General features: G+C 38.6%; 2 protein-coding genes across 4 annotated transcripts in view; both read left to right on the forward strand.

Moving 5' to 3' along the window:
- The window catches only part of mink1 (misshapen-like kinase 1), a 41424-nt gene extending 37240 nt beyond the window's left edge, over positions 1-4184 (forward strand). For all 3 annotated transcript variants that reach the window (XM_087807205.1, XM_087807206.1, XM_087807207.1), the window contains one exon: positions 2223-4184. In XM_087807205.1, the coding sequence (XP_087663331.1) occupies positions 2223-2306 (84 nt within the window). In that variant the 3' untranslated portion in view covers positions 2307-4184. The remainder of the gene's footprint in view (positions 1-2222) is intronic.
- Positions 4185-5435: 1251 nt separating this feature from the next.
- slc12a9 (solute carrier family 12 member 9) overlaps positions 5436-13113 on the forward strand; it is a 31730-nt gene continuing 24052 nt past the window's right edge. The window contains exons 1-3 of the mRNA XM_087807208.1: positions 5436-5673; positions 10109-10314; positions 10373-10507. Coding sequence (XP_087663334.1) covers positions 10122-10314; positions 10373-10507 — 328 coding nt within the window. The 5' untranslated portion in view covers positions 5436-5673; positions 10109-10121. The remainder of the gene's footprint in view (positions 5674-10108; positions 10315-10372; positions 10508-13113) is intronic.

Raw genomic sequence — 13113 nt, forward strand, 5'->3', positions numbered from 1 at the left:
TTGGATGCATCATTGTCGGATGAATCATTGTCGGATGCATCATTGTTGGATGCATCATTGTTGGATGAATCATTGTTAGATGCATCATTGTTGGATGAATTATTGTTGGATGCATCATTGTCGGATGCATCATTGTCGGATGCATCATTGTCGGATGAATCATTGTCGGATGAATCATTGTCGGATGCATCATTGTTGGATGCATCATTGTTGGATGCATCATTGTTGGATGAATTATTGTTGGATGAATCATTGTTGGATGCATCATTGTTGGATGAATTATTGTTGGATGCATCATTGTTGGATGCATCATTGTTGGATGCATCATTGTTGGATGAATCATTGTCGGATGAATCATTGTTGGATGCATCATTGTTGGATGCATCATTGTTGGATGAATCATTGTTAGATGCATCATTGTTGGATGCATCATTGTTGGATGAATTATTGTTGGATGCATCATTGTCGGATGAATCATTGTCGGATGAATCATTGTCGGATGAATCATTGTCGGATGAATTATTGTCGGATGCATCATTGTTGGATGCATCATTGTTGGATGAATTATTGTTGGATGCATCATTGTTGGATGCATCATTGTTGGATGAATCATTGTCGGATGAATCATTGTCGGATGAATCATTGTTGGATGCATCATTGTTGGATGCATCATTGTTGGATGAATCATTGTTAGATGCATCATTGTTGGATGCATCATTGTTGGATGAATTATTGTTGGATGCATCATTGTCGGATGAATCATTGTCGGATGAATCATTGTCGGATGAATCATTGTCGGATGAATTATTGTCGGATGCATCATTGTCGGATGAATCATTGTTGGATGCATCATTGTCGGATGCATCATTGTCGGATGAATCATTGTCGGATGAATCATTGTCGGATGAATCATTGTCGGATGAATCATTGTCGGATGCATCATTGTCGGATGAATCATTGTCGGATGAATCATTGTCGGATGAATCATTGTCGGATGAATCATTGTCGGATGCATCATTGTCGGATGAATCATTGTCGGATGAATCATTGTCGGATGAATCATTGTCGGATGAATCAGGGACAACAGCGAGGACCAGTAAATGAGTCTAGAACGTGACTTCGTGGACTGGAGTGAGAGGAACCACTTGAACACCTCAAAGACCAAGGAGCTGGTCTTGGACTTCAGGAGGTTCAGGACAAACAGTGTCCATCAGAGGCGACGAGGTGGAGATAGTTCTCAACTATAAGTACCTCAGTGTGTGTCTGGACAGTAAACAGACCTGCAACACAGACCATGTGTCTAAGAAAGTTCAGAGTAGAAGTACTTTCTGAGGAGGCTTCGATCATTAACATCTGCAGGAGTCTGTAGTGGCCAGTGTCATGTTCTGTGCTGTGGTGTGTTGGGAATGTGTCCAGGAGGAGGTCAACAGGTCAACAGGTTGATCAGGAGCTCTGTGGTTGAAGCTGGACTCACTGGTGACATCACTGAACAAACTACCCTCATCATGATGACATCATCCTCTCAACACTGTCATCAGTGAACACATGGAGCACCAATGCTCCTCCCATGATGCAACACTCATAGACTCAAGGACTCATTCATTCCTCGTGTTATTAAATTGTTTAATTCTGAGTTTGGGGGCAGAAGTGAAAGTATCTTGATGTTCTATGTTAGTCTTTGTATCTTTGTCTTTGTTATTTTTCTTTGATCTTTCTCTTTATCTTTAGACTTAGATGGTTTCATCTTGTTCTTTCTCTTTATTTCTCTTTGTTCTTATTTTTTATTTATTTTTTATGAAAAATTGCTGTATTTTCTGTGGATAATTGAAAAAAAAAAACAATTTCCCGAAGGAGACCTGCTGAGGATCAATAACGTTTTACGTAACCTAACCTAATACTATCAATACTATCAACTCTATCAACACCGTCAATTCTATTATTCTATTAATACTTTCAACACTATCAACACTATTAATGCTATCAACTCTATCAATATTATCAACACTGTTAATAATATCAATAATATCAACATTATTAACATACTATCAATACTATCAACACAATATTAATACTATCAACACCTCCTGCACAGAGACTCTCACCTCCGACCTCCATGAGGGATTAAGCGACAGAGAAAATGAACGATAAAATTCGACTGTTGTGTTGTTTTAAAATGATTGTGCGTCACTAGTGTTGACCTCTGACCTTCTCTGCTCCCACAGGTGTTCTTTGCATCGGTTCGATCCGGAGGGAGCAGCCAAGTCTACTTCATGACCCTCAACAGGAACTGCATCATGAACTGGTGAAGGTGAAGGTCAAGGTCGGCTGAGAAACGAGCGCATGAACACGTCAGAAGGTCACAGACAATAGTTTCTCCATCGTGTCCTGAAGGTTCTTCTTGAACCTTGAACTTCATTTATCTTTGTACAGAACTTTGATATAATCGTTGTGAGGAACACGTCGTGAACATCAGCAGCTTCTGTCGCAACTTCTTCATTTCCATCATTTTCTCCGATTGTTTTAAACGACGACAAAAACCTTTATTATTATTATTATTATTATCATGAAATGAACAAAACTTTAAGTAACGTTTGATTCTTAATAATAATGACAGAAACTCTTCGTTAGACAAATAAACCACAGGAGCTGCTTTTGTTCTCAAGTGACTGTCCTTCTACTCCCACTGTAATTATACTGCAGTATCTGGTGTGTACTTCGTACTTTTGTGTACTTCGTCTCACTCTCAACAAACAGGGACGAGGAAGTGAAAAGTCACGGATCGACTGGAACGTATTTGAGCGAAAGTGAACTTCCTTGTGTTCCCACGACTCGACAGCAGGTGGCGCCAAACTATCGGATTTTCTTGCTAAATGGTCGTTAAAGCGACGATTGTTCCACGAGTGACGCCGACCTCGGATTGTGATTTGAAATCATGATAAAACAATCATCATGATTTCAAATCAGCTGTTTTGTCGTCTTTCCTCTCGACTCTCAAATGATTTGTCGACGATGAAAACAACTTTAAAAGATTCTTATTTAGCAACAAAGTCTTTTAAACGTTAAGGATCTAATAAGTTAATAATGGAGGCTTCATCGTAAACATCCTCCTCGTGACGTCATATGTAGCAACATGCTGGATGTTGTTGTTTACAGCGAGCGCCGCGGCTACATTAGCTCCTGTTCATCACTTGTAAATATTCCAACATGTTGTCGTGAATCTTGGAAGAAAGTCGTGGTCGTCGTTTACAGCATCAGTGCCTTCGGTCCAGAAGGTTCCGAGTGAGTCTGACTTGAGCAGAACCTCCGGGTCAGAATCGTAAAGTGCGCTTACATCTGGACTCCAGAACCGTGAGCGAGAGACGCTGCAACAAGAGAAGCCATAAGAGTCGATCATGAAGTCGAGAGATTTTCTATATTAGCAGTGAATGTATATTTCTATCTTCTGTCGTTCTATGGAAGCACAAGATGAACGAGGCTCATGTTCGTGTGTCGTCTGTGTGAAGGTTTCTGCCACTGACCACTGCCGTGCATGCAGCTGATGCAACTGCAGGGGGCGCTGTTGTGACACCAGGAGTTTTCTGTCTTTTTTCGTTCAATTTATCTCAAGTGTTTGAAATGTTGTTGAATTAAAAGAGAAAATGTCGAATCTTGAAAAGAAACTCGTTTGAAATGTTTAAAATGTTTAAATTCTGGGAAATGGATTCAAATCAAATATTTTCACACGTGAATGTTTTCAATCAAATAAGTTCAAAAAGACATTTGAATGTATTTTTGTTTCTTTTATCAAATCTATTCAAACTACTGATCCGAGCCGAGTGTGTTATTGTTATTATTATCAAAGTGTAAAATCCTAATAAGTTTTGACACGAGAGTCTGATGATAGCAGCAGGTGTGACGTTGTGTTGAGTTGTGTTGAGTTGTGTTGCTTCAGAAACATAATCAGTGCTGGTGTCGTTCGATCAGTTGTTGTCGTGATATTTGAGCCTCTGAACACATTTATATTTGTAATTATCCTCAGAAACTAGAATAAGCTTCTTATTTGACTTGTTTTGAATGATGCTTAATATGTGTAACTTTGTGTTGATGAACTTTAAACGATTGTGTTGATGAATTATTACACAAATGAATTATTACACAAATGAATTATTACACAAATGTTCAATAAATCTCAACCATTGAATTTGTCTCATTGATTTGTGTTTTTGAAACGAAGAAAATTCAACGTTGAATTATTGTGAAGAGAAAATGTTGAGTCATGTTTAATGTGTTTATATATATGTATATATATGTATATATATATACACAATAGTTTAATATGATTGTTGAACATCATTGGTTCTCTTCTCTAACAACAGTGCGTAACTGACACAGTGACTTTACCTCACTCTAGTGGCTGATCTATCCATCCATCCATCATCCATCCATCCATCCATTCATCCATCCATGTATCCATCCATCCATCCATCCATCATCCATCCATGTATCCATCCATCCATCCATCCATGTATCCATCCATCCATCCATCATCCATCCATCCATCATCCATCCATCCATGTATCCATCCATCCATCCATCCATCATCCATCCATGTATCCATGCATCCATCATCCATCCATCATCCATCCATCCATGTATCCATCCATCCATCATCCATCCATCCATGTATCCATCCATCCATCATCCATCCATCCATCCATCATCCATCCATCCATGTATCCATCCATCCATCCATCCATCCATGTATCCATCCATCCATCCATGTATCCATCCATCCATCCATCCATCCATGTATCCATCCATCCATCCATCCATGTATCCATCCATCCATCCATTAATTTTCTATCGCTTTATCCCTGTCGCGGGGAGACTGGAGTCTACACCAGTATCATAGGGCGAGAGGCAGGGGACACCCTGGACAGGATGCCAGTCACAGGACACACAAAGACAGACAACCATTCACACACACACTCATACATACGGACAATTCTTCCCAAAGTTCTCAATCAACCTCTGTATGTGTCTGGACTGTGGGAGGAAACCGGAGTAAACATGCGACACATTGTCACGACTGTTGAAGTGAGTCACGTGGTGTAAAGTCACGAGTCTGAAGAGGAAGTTACTCTTGTTAGTTCCACACACGTCACTGACACGTGACAACATGTTCAAGACAATAGAATCACATTTAAAATGAAAATAAAACGAACAAACGTTACAACGTCACCGTCACAGCCAGTTCGACAACAGTGACCCCTGGCGGACATGTGTGTTACTGCAGGCATGACGTGTTCAGCGTGAGAACATGTTTTGTTTGTCATCTAAGAAAAGTTCAACATTATATAAACTTTGTGTTTGTTATCTTTTGATGATCATTAAGTGAGTAATTCTAAAGGGGTGTGGCCAACTCCTGGGTCACGTGGTCCTTGTTCTCCCGTCACTCTTGAGCAAACACTCGGGGACGAGGCGTGTCATGGCCGCCGTGTTGTTATTGGACGCGGTTCTTTCTCAGCATCAGTTCCCGCGACGGATCACGACACCTCGCGCCATCTCCTCCCGCCTTCTCCTCCCGCCATCTCCTCCCGCCGTCTCCTCCCGCGCTGCCCGAGCGACTCTCCGAAGACAACCGAGGACGTCCGAGGACACCCGACGCCGGGAAGCAGGAAGTAGCTTTTGACGGTGAGTTGGTGTTGTTCCCTATGATTGTTGTTTTCTTTTATTGTTGTTTTCTTTTATTGTTGTTCCCTATGATTGTTGTTTTCTTTTATTGTTGTTTTCTTTTATCGTTGTTTCCTATGATTGTCGTTTTCTATTATTGTCTTTATCTATTATTCTATATATTATCATTGTTCCGTCGATGCTTTCAACATCTTTTTGAACAAATAAACATATAAAATAATGAACATTCAGAAACAACATCAGGTTTGACGTGTTTTCAACTATTTCTTCAATCATGTGACAAACGGGCGGATTCACTGTTGAACTCTATTAAGAGTTTAAAACATCTTTTATTAAACTATTAAGAGTTTAAAACATCTTTTATTAAACTATTAAGAGTTTGAAACATCTTTTATTAAACTATTAAGAGTTTAAAACATCTTTTATTAAACTATTAAGAGTTTAAAACGTCTTTTATTAAACTACTAAGAGTTTGAAACATCTTTTATTAAACTATTAAGAGTTTAAAACATCTTTTATTAAACTATTAAGAGTTTGAAACATCTTTTATTAAACTATTAAGAGTTTAAAACATCTTTTATTAAACTATTAAGAGTTTGAAACATCTTTTATTAAACTATTAAGAGTTTAAAAACATCTTTTATTGAACTCTTCATATTGATGTACATTTGAAAGTGACTCCTATTGACGATGAGAAGCTGATAAAGTTTAAACCTTCTTGATGAAAAGTTCCTCAAATCTCTTGGATCAATGTTTGACGTGATCTTTGAGTGACAGTTGACACATGAGTGACAGTTGACGACAAACATCAAGCTGAGGTGTGAGCAGGACGTGATGATGACAAAGATTACAAAGTATAACAAACACAAAGCAAGAAGACAAAGCACCAGTGTCTGGGCATCATGTGACCAGATGTTCTTCAGGACATGTGGTCACATGACGGGACCTCACACTGTTCACACGTTCATGCAACCACGAGATGTTCTCTGGTAGACGCACCAGAGTGTCAGGTGTGAAGGAAGTTTGAGGTTGAAAAATACCACAAACATGATATTCATATATATTATATAATGTATTCATACTGTCTTCGTCCACTTCATGCAGAACATCAACAACAACAGCTTCAGGTTCAACACATGAACGACTTCAGGAATTCTGTCCTTTTGTTGAAGTTTATGTTCAAATTATAAAAAAAAAACAGTTTATTCCTCATTGTGTATTTTCAGTTCTAGTTATTTGAAACGATCGATCGTATGAGACGTGAAACTCAAACGATCGATCGTATGAGACGTGAAACTCAAACGATCGTATGAGACGTGAAACTCAAACGATCGATCGTATGAGACGTGAAACTCAAACGATCGATCGTATGAGACGTGAAACTCAAACGATCGATCGTATGAGACGTGAAACTCAAACGATCGATCGTATGAGACGTGAAACTCAAACGATCGATCGTATCAGACGTGAAACTCAAACGATCGATCGTATGAGACGTGAAACTCACATCAAATGTTTCCTTTGGTTTGAACTTCCTGCCGATGAACCGTTGTTTTGAACGTCTGTCGCCTCCATGAGGTTCAGTGGAAGTTCTGAGTATGAAGAGCTTGTTGTGTGACAGTAGGAGACGATCACTGCAGTGTGTCCTGGAGAGAGGATGCAGCAAAGAACCGTACAGTGATGAAAGCATGAACTCAGAACTCTTTCTGTCACGTTAACATGTTCTACTGTAAAGATCAAGTTTCTTGTGTCTCTGAGAAGAATCTTCTTCTTCTGGACACTCTTGGCCTTCAGTGACGTCAGTCTTTATGTTGATTTTGAAAATGTGCCATAAATAACATTTTTAATGTTTTATTTAAATCAACAGGTTTGTGTAGTAAAGAGACAAATGTTAACAAACCTTTCACTCTTGTTTATTCAGGTGTTGAAGCTGTTGTGTTAGGAATACTTCCTCTTAAAGAACTAGGACCTCCGTTGTACTCTGTTGTACTCTATTATACTCTATTGTACTCTATTGTACTTTATTGTACTCTATTATACTCTATTATACTCTATTGTGCTCTATTATACTCTGCTGTACTCTATTGTGCTCTATTGTACTCTATTATACTCTGTTGTGTCTATTATATTCGATTGTACTCTATTATACTCGGTTGTAGTCTATTATACTCTATTATACTCTGTTGTACTCTGTTATACTCTAGTGTACTGTAGTGTACTCTATTGTATTGTGATAATGGACTATAGTTGTGTAGCTGTTGATATGTGTGATACTGGACTATAGTTGTGTAGCTGTTGATATGTGTGATACTGGACTATAGTTGTGTAGCTGTTGATATGTGTGATACTGGACTATAGTTGTGTAGTTGTTGATATGTGTGATACAGGAGTGTAGTTGTGTAGCTGTTGATATGTGTGATACAGGAGTGTAGTTGTGTAGCTGTTGATATGTGTGATACAGGAGTGTAGATGTGTAGCTGTTGATATGTGTGATACAGGAGTGTAGTTGTGTAGCTGTTGATATGTGTGATACAGGAGTGTAGTTGTGTAGCTGTTGATATGTGTGATACAGGAGTGTAGTTGTGTAGCTGTTGATGTGTGTGATACAGGAGTGTAGTGTCATCAGCACGACGGTGCAACATCGTCAAAGTGTTGTATATGTACGAATGTTGTTTATGTACAAACGTTGTATATGTACGAACGTTGTTTATGTACAAACTTTGTATATGTACGAACGTTGTATATTTACGAACGTTGTATATGTACGAAAGTTGTTTATGTACAAACGTTGTATATGTACGAACGTTGTATATTTACGAACGTTGTATATGTACGAATGTTGTTTATGTACAAACGTTGTATATTTACGAACGTTGTATATTTACGAATGTTGTTTATGTACAAACGTTGTATATTTACGAACGTTGTTAATGTACGAATGTTGTTTTATGTACGAACGTTGTATATGTACGAATGTTGTTTATGTACAAACGTTGTATATTTACGAACGTTGTATATGTACAAACGTTGTTAATGTACAAACGTTGTATATAATTACGAACATTGTTAATGTACGAATGTTGTTTTATGTACGAACTTTGTATATGTACGAATGTTGTTTATGTACGAACGTTGTATATGTACGAACGTTGTATATGTACAAACGTTGTATATGTACAAACGTTGTATATGTACAAACGTTGTATATGTACAAACGTTGTATATTTACGAACGTTGTATATGTACGAACGTTGTATATGTACAAATGTTGTTTATGTACTAACGTTGTATATTTACAAACGTTGTATATGTACAAACGTTGTATATGTACAAACGTTTTATATGTACAAACATTGTATATGTACAAATGTTGTATATTTACAAACGTTGTATATGTACAAACGTTGTATATTTACAAACGTTGTATATGTACAAACGTTGTATATGTAAGAACGTTGTATATTTACGAACGTTGTATATGTACGAATGTTGTTTATGTACAAACGTTGTATATGTACGAACGTTGTATATTTACGAACGTTGTATATGTACGAATGTTGTTTATGTACAAACGTTGTATATTTACGAACATTGTATATTTACGAACGTTGTATATTTACGAATGTTGTTTATGTACAAACGTTGTATATTTACGAACGTTGTTAATGTACGAATGTTGTTTTATGTACGAACGTTGTATATGTACGAATGTTGTTTATGTACAAACGTTGTATATTTACGAACGTTGTATATGTACAAACGTTGTTAATGTACAAACGTTGTATATAATTACGAACATTGTTAATGTACGAATGTTGTTTTATGTACGAACTTTGTATATGTACGAATATTGTTTATGTACTAACGTTGTATATGTACGAACGTTGTATATGTACAAACGTTGTATATGTACAAACGTTGTATATGTACAAACGTTGTATATGTACAAACGTTGTTTATGTACTAACGTTGTATATTTACGAACGTTGTATATGTACGAACGTTGTATATGTACAAATGTTGTTTATGTACTAACGTTGTATATTTACAAACGTTGTATATGTACAAACGTTGTATATGTACAAACGTTTTATATGTACAAACATTGTATATGTACAAATGTTGTATATTTACAAACGTTGTATATGTACAAACGTTGTATATTTACAAACGTTGTATATGTACAAACGTTGTGCTGCTCAGGGTGAAACTTAAGCCAGAACTGCTGAAGACGTTTCCATCTGAAGGCAACATGATCGTGACACTCATGTTCACACACAGGGATGTAGTCGAATCTTGGGAATGTAAGAATCTTTTGGTCCATTCGTGGATCAGCACCAGCTTCACAGCCCATGGATCTATGGAAGACGCTCAGCTTGTGGCGCAACATTGTACTTCCTGTTCCTAATCTGCTTCCTGTCATGTGATTCCACAGGAAGTCGGACACCATGTCTGGTGAACGCACCCCCCTGATAATCTCAGGGGTCTGCGGTCTGAACGTGTCCTCGGTGACGAGCTGCACCGGTCCAGAGTCCAGCAATGAGGCCCCCACCAAAGACCCCCGGAGGCTGGACACATTCTTTGGGGTGATGGTTCCGACCGTGCTGTCCATGTTTAGCATTGTGTTGTTCCTGAGGACGGGTGAGTGTTGTGCGTCCATGGATGTTGTCGAGCAGCTGCTGATGTTTGAGCGGCGCAGGATTTGTGGTGGGTCATGCGGGACTACTGCAGGGTCTTCTCATGGTGGTGGTGGCCTACACCATCATCTCGCTCACCATCCTGTCCATCTGTGCCATCTCCACCAACGGAGCCATCCAGGCCGGAGGAGCCTATTGTATCCTCAACAAACGTCTGCAACACAGACCAGATGAAAACGTTACTTCCTGACAAACATCCAAACATTACTCTCTGACAAACATCTAAACGTTACTCTCTGACAAACATCTAAATGTTACTCTCTGACAAACATCCAAACGTTACTCTCTGACAAACATCCAAACGTTACTCTCTGACAAACATCCAAACGTTACTCTCTGACAAACATCCAAACGTTACTCTCTGACAAACATCCAAACGTTACTCTCTGACAAACATCCAAACGTTACTCTCTGACAAACATTCAAACGTTACTCTCTGACAAACATCCAAACGTTACTCCCTGACAAACATCTAAACGTTACTCTCTGACAAACATCTAAACGTTACTCTCTGACAAACATCCAAACGTTACTCCCTGACAAACATTCAAACGTTACTCTCTGACAAACATCTAAACGTTACTCTCTGACAAACATCCAAACGTTACTCTCTGACAAACATCCAAACGTTATTCCCTGACAAACATTTAAACGTTACTCCCTGACAAACATCTAAACGTTACTCCCTGACAAACATCTAAACGTTACTCCCTGACAAACATCTAAACGTTACTCTCTGACAAACATCCAAACGTTACTCTCTGACAAACATCTAAACGTTACTCTCTGACAAACATCTAAACGTTACTCCCTGACAAACATCCAAATGTTACTCCCTGACAAACATCTAAATGTTTCTCCCTGACAAACATCCAAACGTTACTCTCTGACAAACATCTAAACGTTACTCCCTGACAAACATCCAAATGTTACTCCCTGACAAACATCTAAACGTTACTCCCTGACAAACATCCAAATGTTACTCCCTGACAAACATCTAAACGTTACTACCTGACAAACATCCAAATGTTACTCCCTGACAAACATCTAAACGTTACTCCCTGACAAACATCCAAATGTTACTCCCTGACAAACATCTAAATGTTTCTCCCTGACAAACATCCAAACGTTACTCTCTGACAAACATCGAAATGTTTCTCCCTGACAAACATCCAAACGTTACTCTCTGACAAACCTCTAAACGTTAATCCCTGACAAACATCCAAATGTTACTCTCTGACAAACATCTAAACGTTACTCCCTGACAAACATCCAAATGTTACTCTCTGACAAACATCCAAACGTTACTCCCTGACAAACATCTAAATGTTTCTCCCTGACAAACATCTAAACGTCACTCTCTGACAAACATCTAAACGTTACTCCCTGAGAAACATCTAAACGTTACTCTCTGACAAACATCTAAATGTTTCTCCCTGACAAACATCCAAACGTTACTCTCTGACAAACATCCAAACGTTACTCTCTGACAAACATCTAAACGTTACTCCCTGACGGAGCCATCCAAACGTTACTCTCTGACAAACATCTAAACGTTACTCCCTGACGGAGCCATCCAAATGTTACTCCCTGACAAACATCTAAATGTTTCTCCCTGACAAACATCCAAGCGTTACTCTCTGACAAACATCCAAACGTTACTCTCTGACAAACATCCAAATGTTACTCCCTGACAAACATCTAAACGTTACTCCCTGACAAACATCCAAACGTTACTCTCTGACAAACATCTAAACGTTACTCCCTGACAAACATCCAAACGTTACTCTCTGACAAACATCCAAACGTTACTCCCTGACAAACATCTAAACGTTACTCCCTGACAAACATCTAAACGTTACTCCCTGGCAAACATCCAAATGTTACTCCCTGACAAACATCTAAATGTTACTCCCTGACAAACATCTAAACGTTACTCCCTGACAAACATCCAAATGTTACTCCCTGACAAACATCTAAATGTTTCTCCCTGACAAACATCCAAACGTTACTCTCTGACAAACATCTAAATGTTTCTCCCTGACAAACATCCAAACGTTACTCCCTGACAAACATCCAAATGTTACTCCCTGACAAACATCTAAATGTTTCTCCCTGACAAACATCCAAACGTTACTCTCTGACAAACATCTAAACGTTACTCCCTGACGGAGCCATCCAAACGTTACTCTCTGACAAACATCTAAACGTTACTCCCTGACGGAGCCATCCAAATGTTACTCCCTGACAAACATCTAAATGTTTCTCCCTGACAAACATCCAAGCGTTACTCTCTGACAAACATCCAAACGTTACTCTCTGACAAACATCCAAATGTTACTCCCTGACAAACATCTAAACGTTACTCCCTGACAAACATCCAAACGTTACTCTCTGACAAACATCTAAACGTTACTCCCTGACAAACATCCAAACGTTACTCTCTGACAAACATCCAAACGTTACTCCCTGACAAACATCTAAACGTTACTCCCTGACAAACATCTAAACGTTACTCCCTGGCAAACATCCAAATGTTACTCCCTGACAAACATCTAAATGTTACTCCCTGACAAACATCTAAACGTTACTCCCTGACAAACATCCAAATGTTACTCCCTGACAAACATCTAAATGTTTCTCCCTGACAAACATCCAAACGTTACTCTCTGACAAACATCTAAATGTTTCTCCCTGACAAACATCCAAACGTTACTCCCTGACAAACATCCAAATGTTACTC

Source organism: Callionymus lyra, chromosome 14, assembly GCF_982586985.1.
Source record: "Callionymus lyra chromosome 14, fCalLyr1.hap1.1, whole genome shotgun sequence".
Taxonomy (NCBI): Eukaryota; Metazoa; Chordata; class Actinopteri; order Syngnathiformes; family Callionymidae; genus Callionymus; species Callionymus lyra.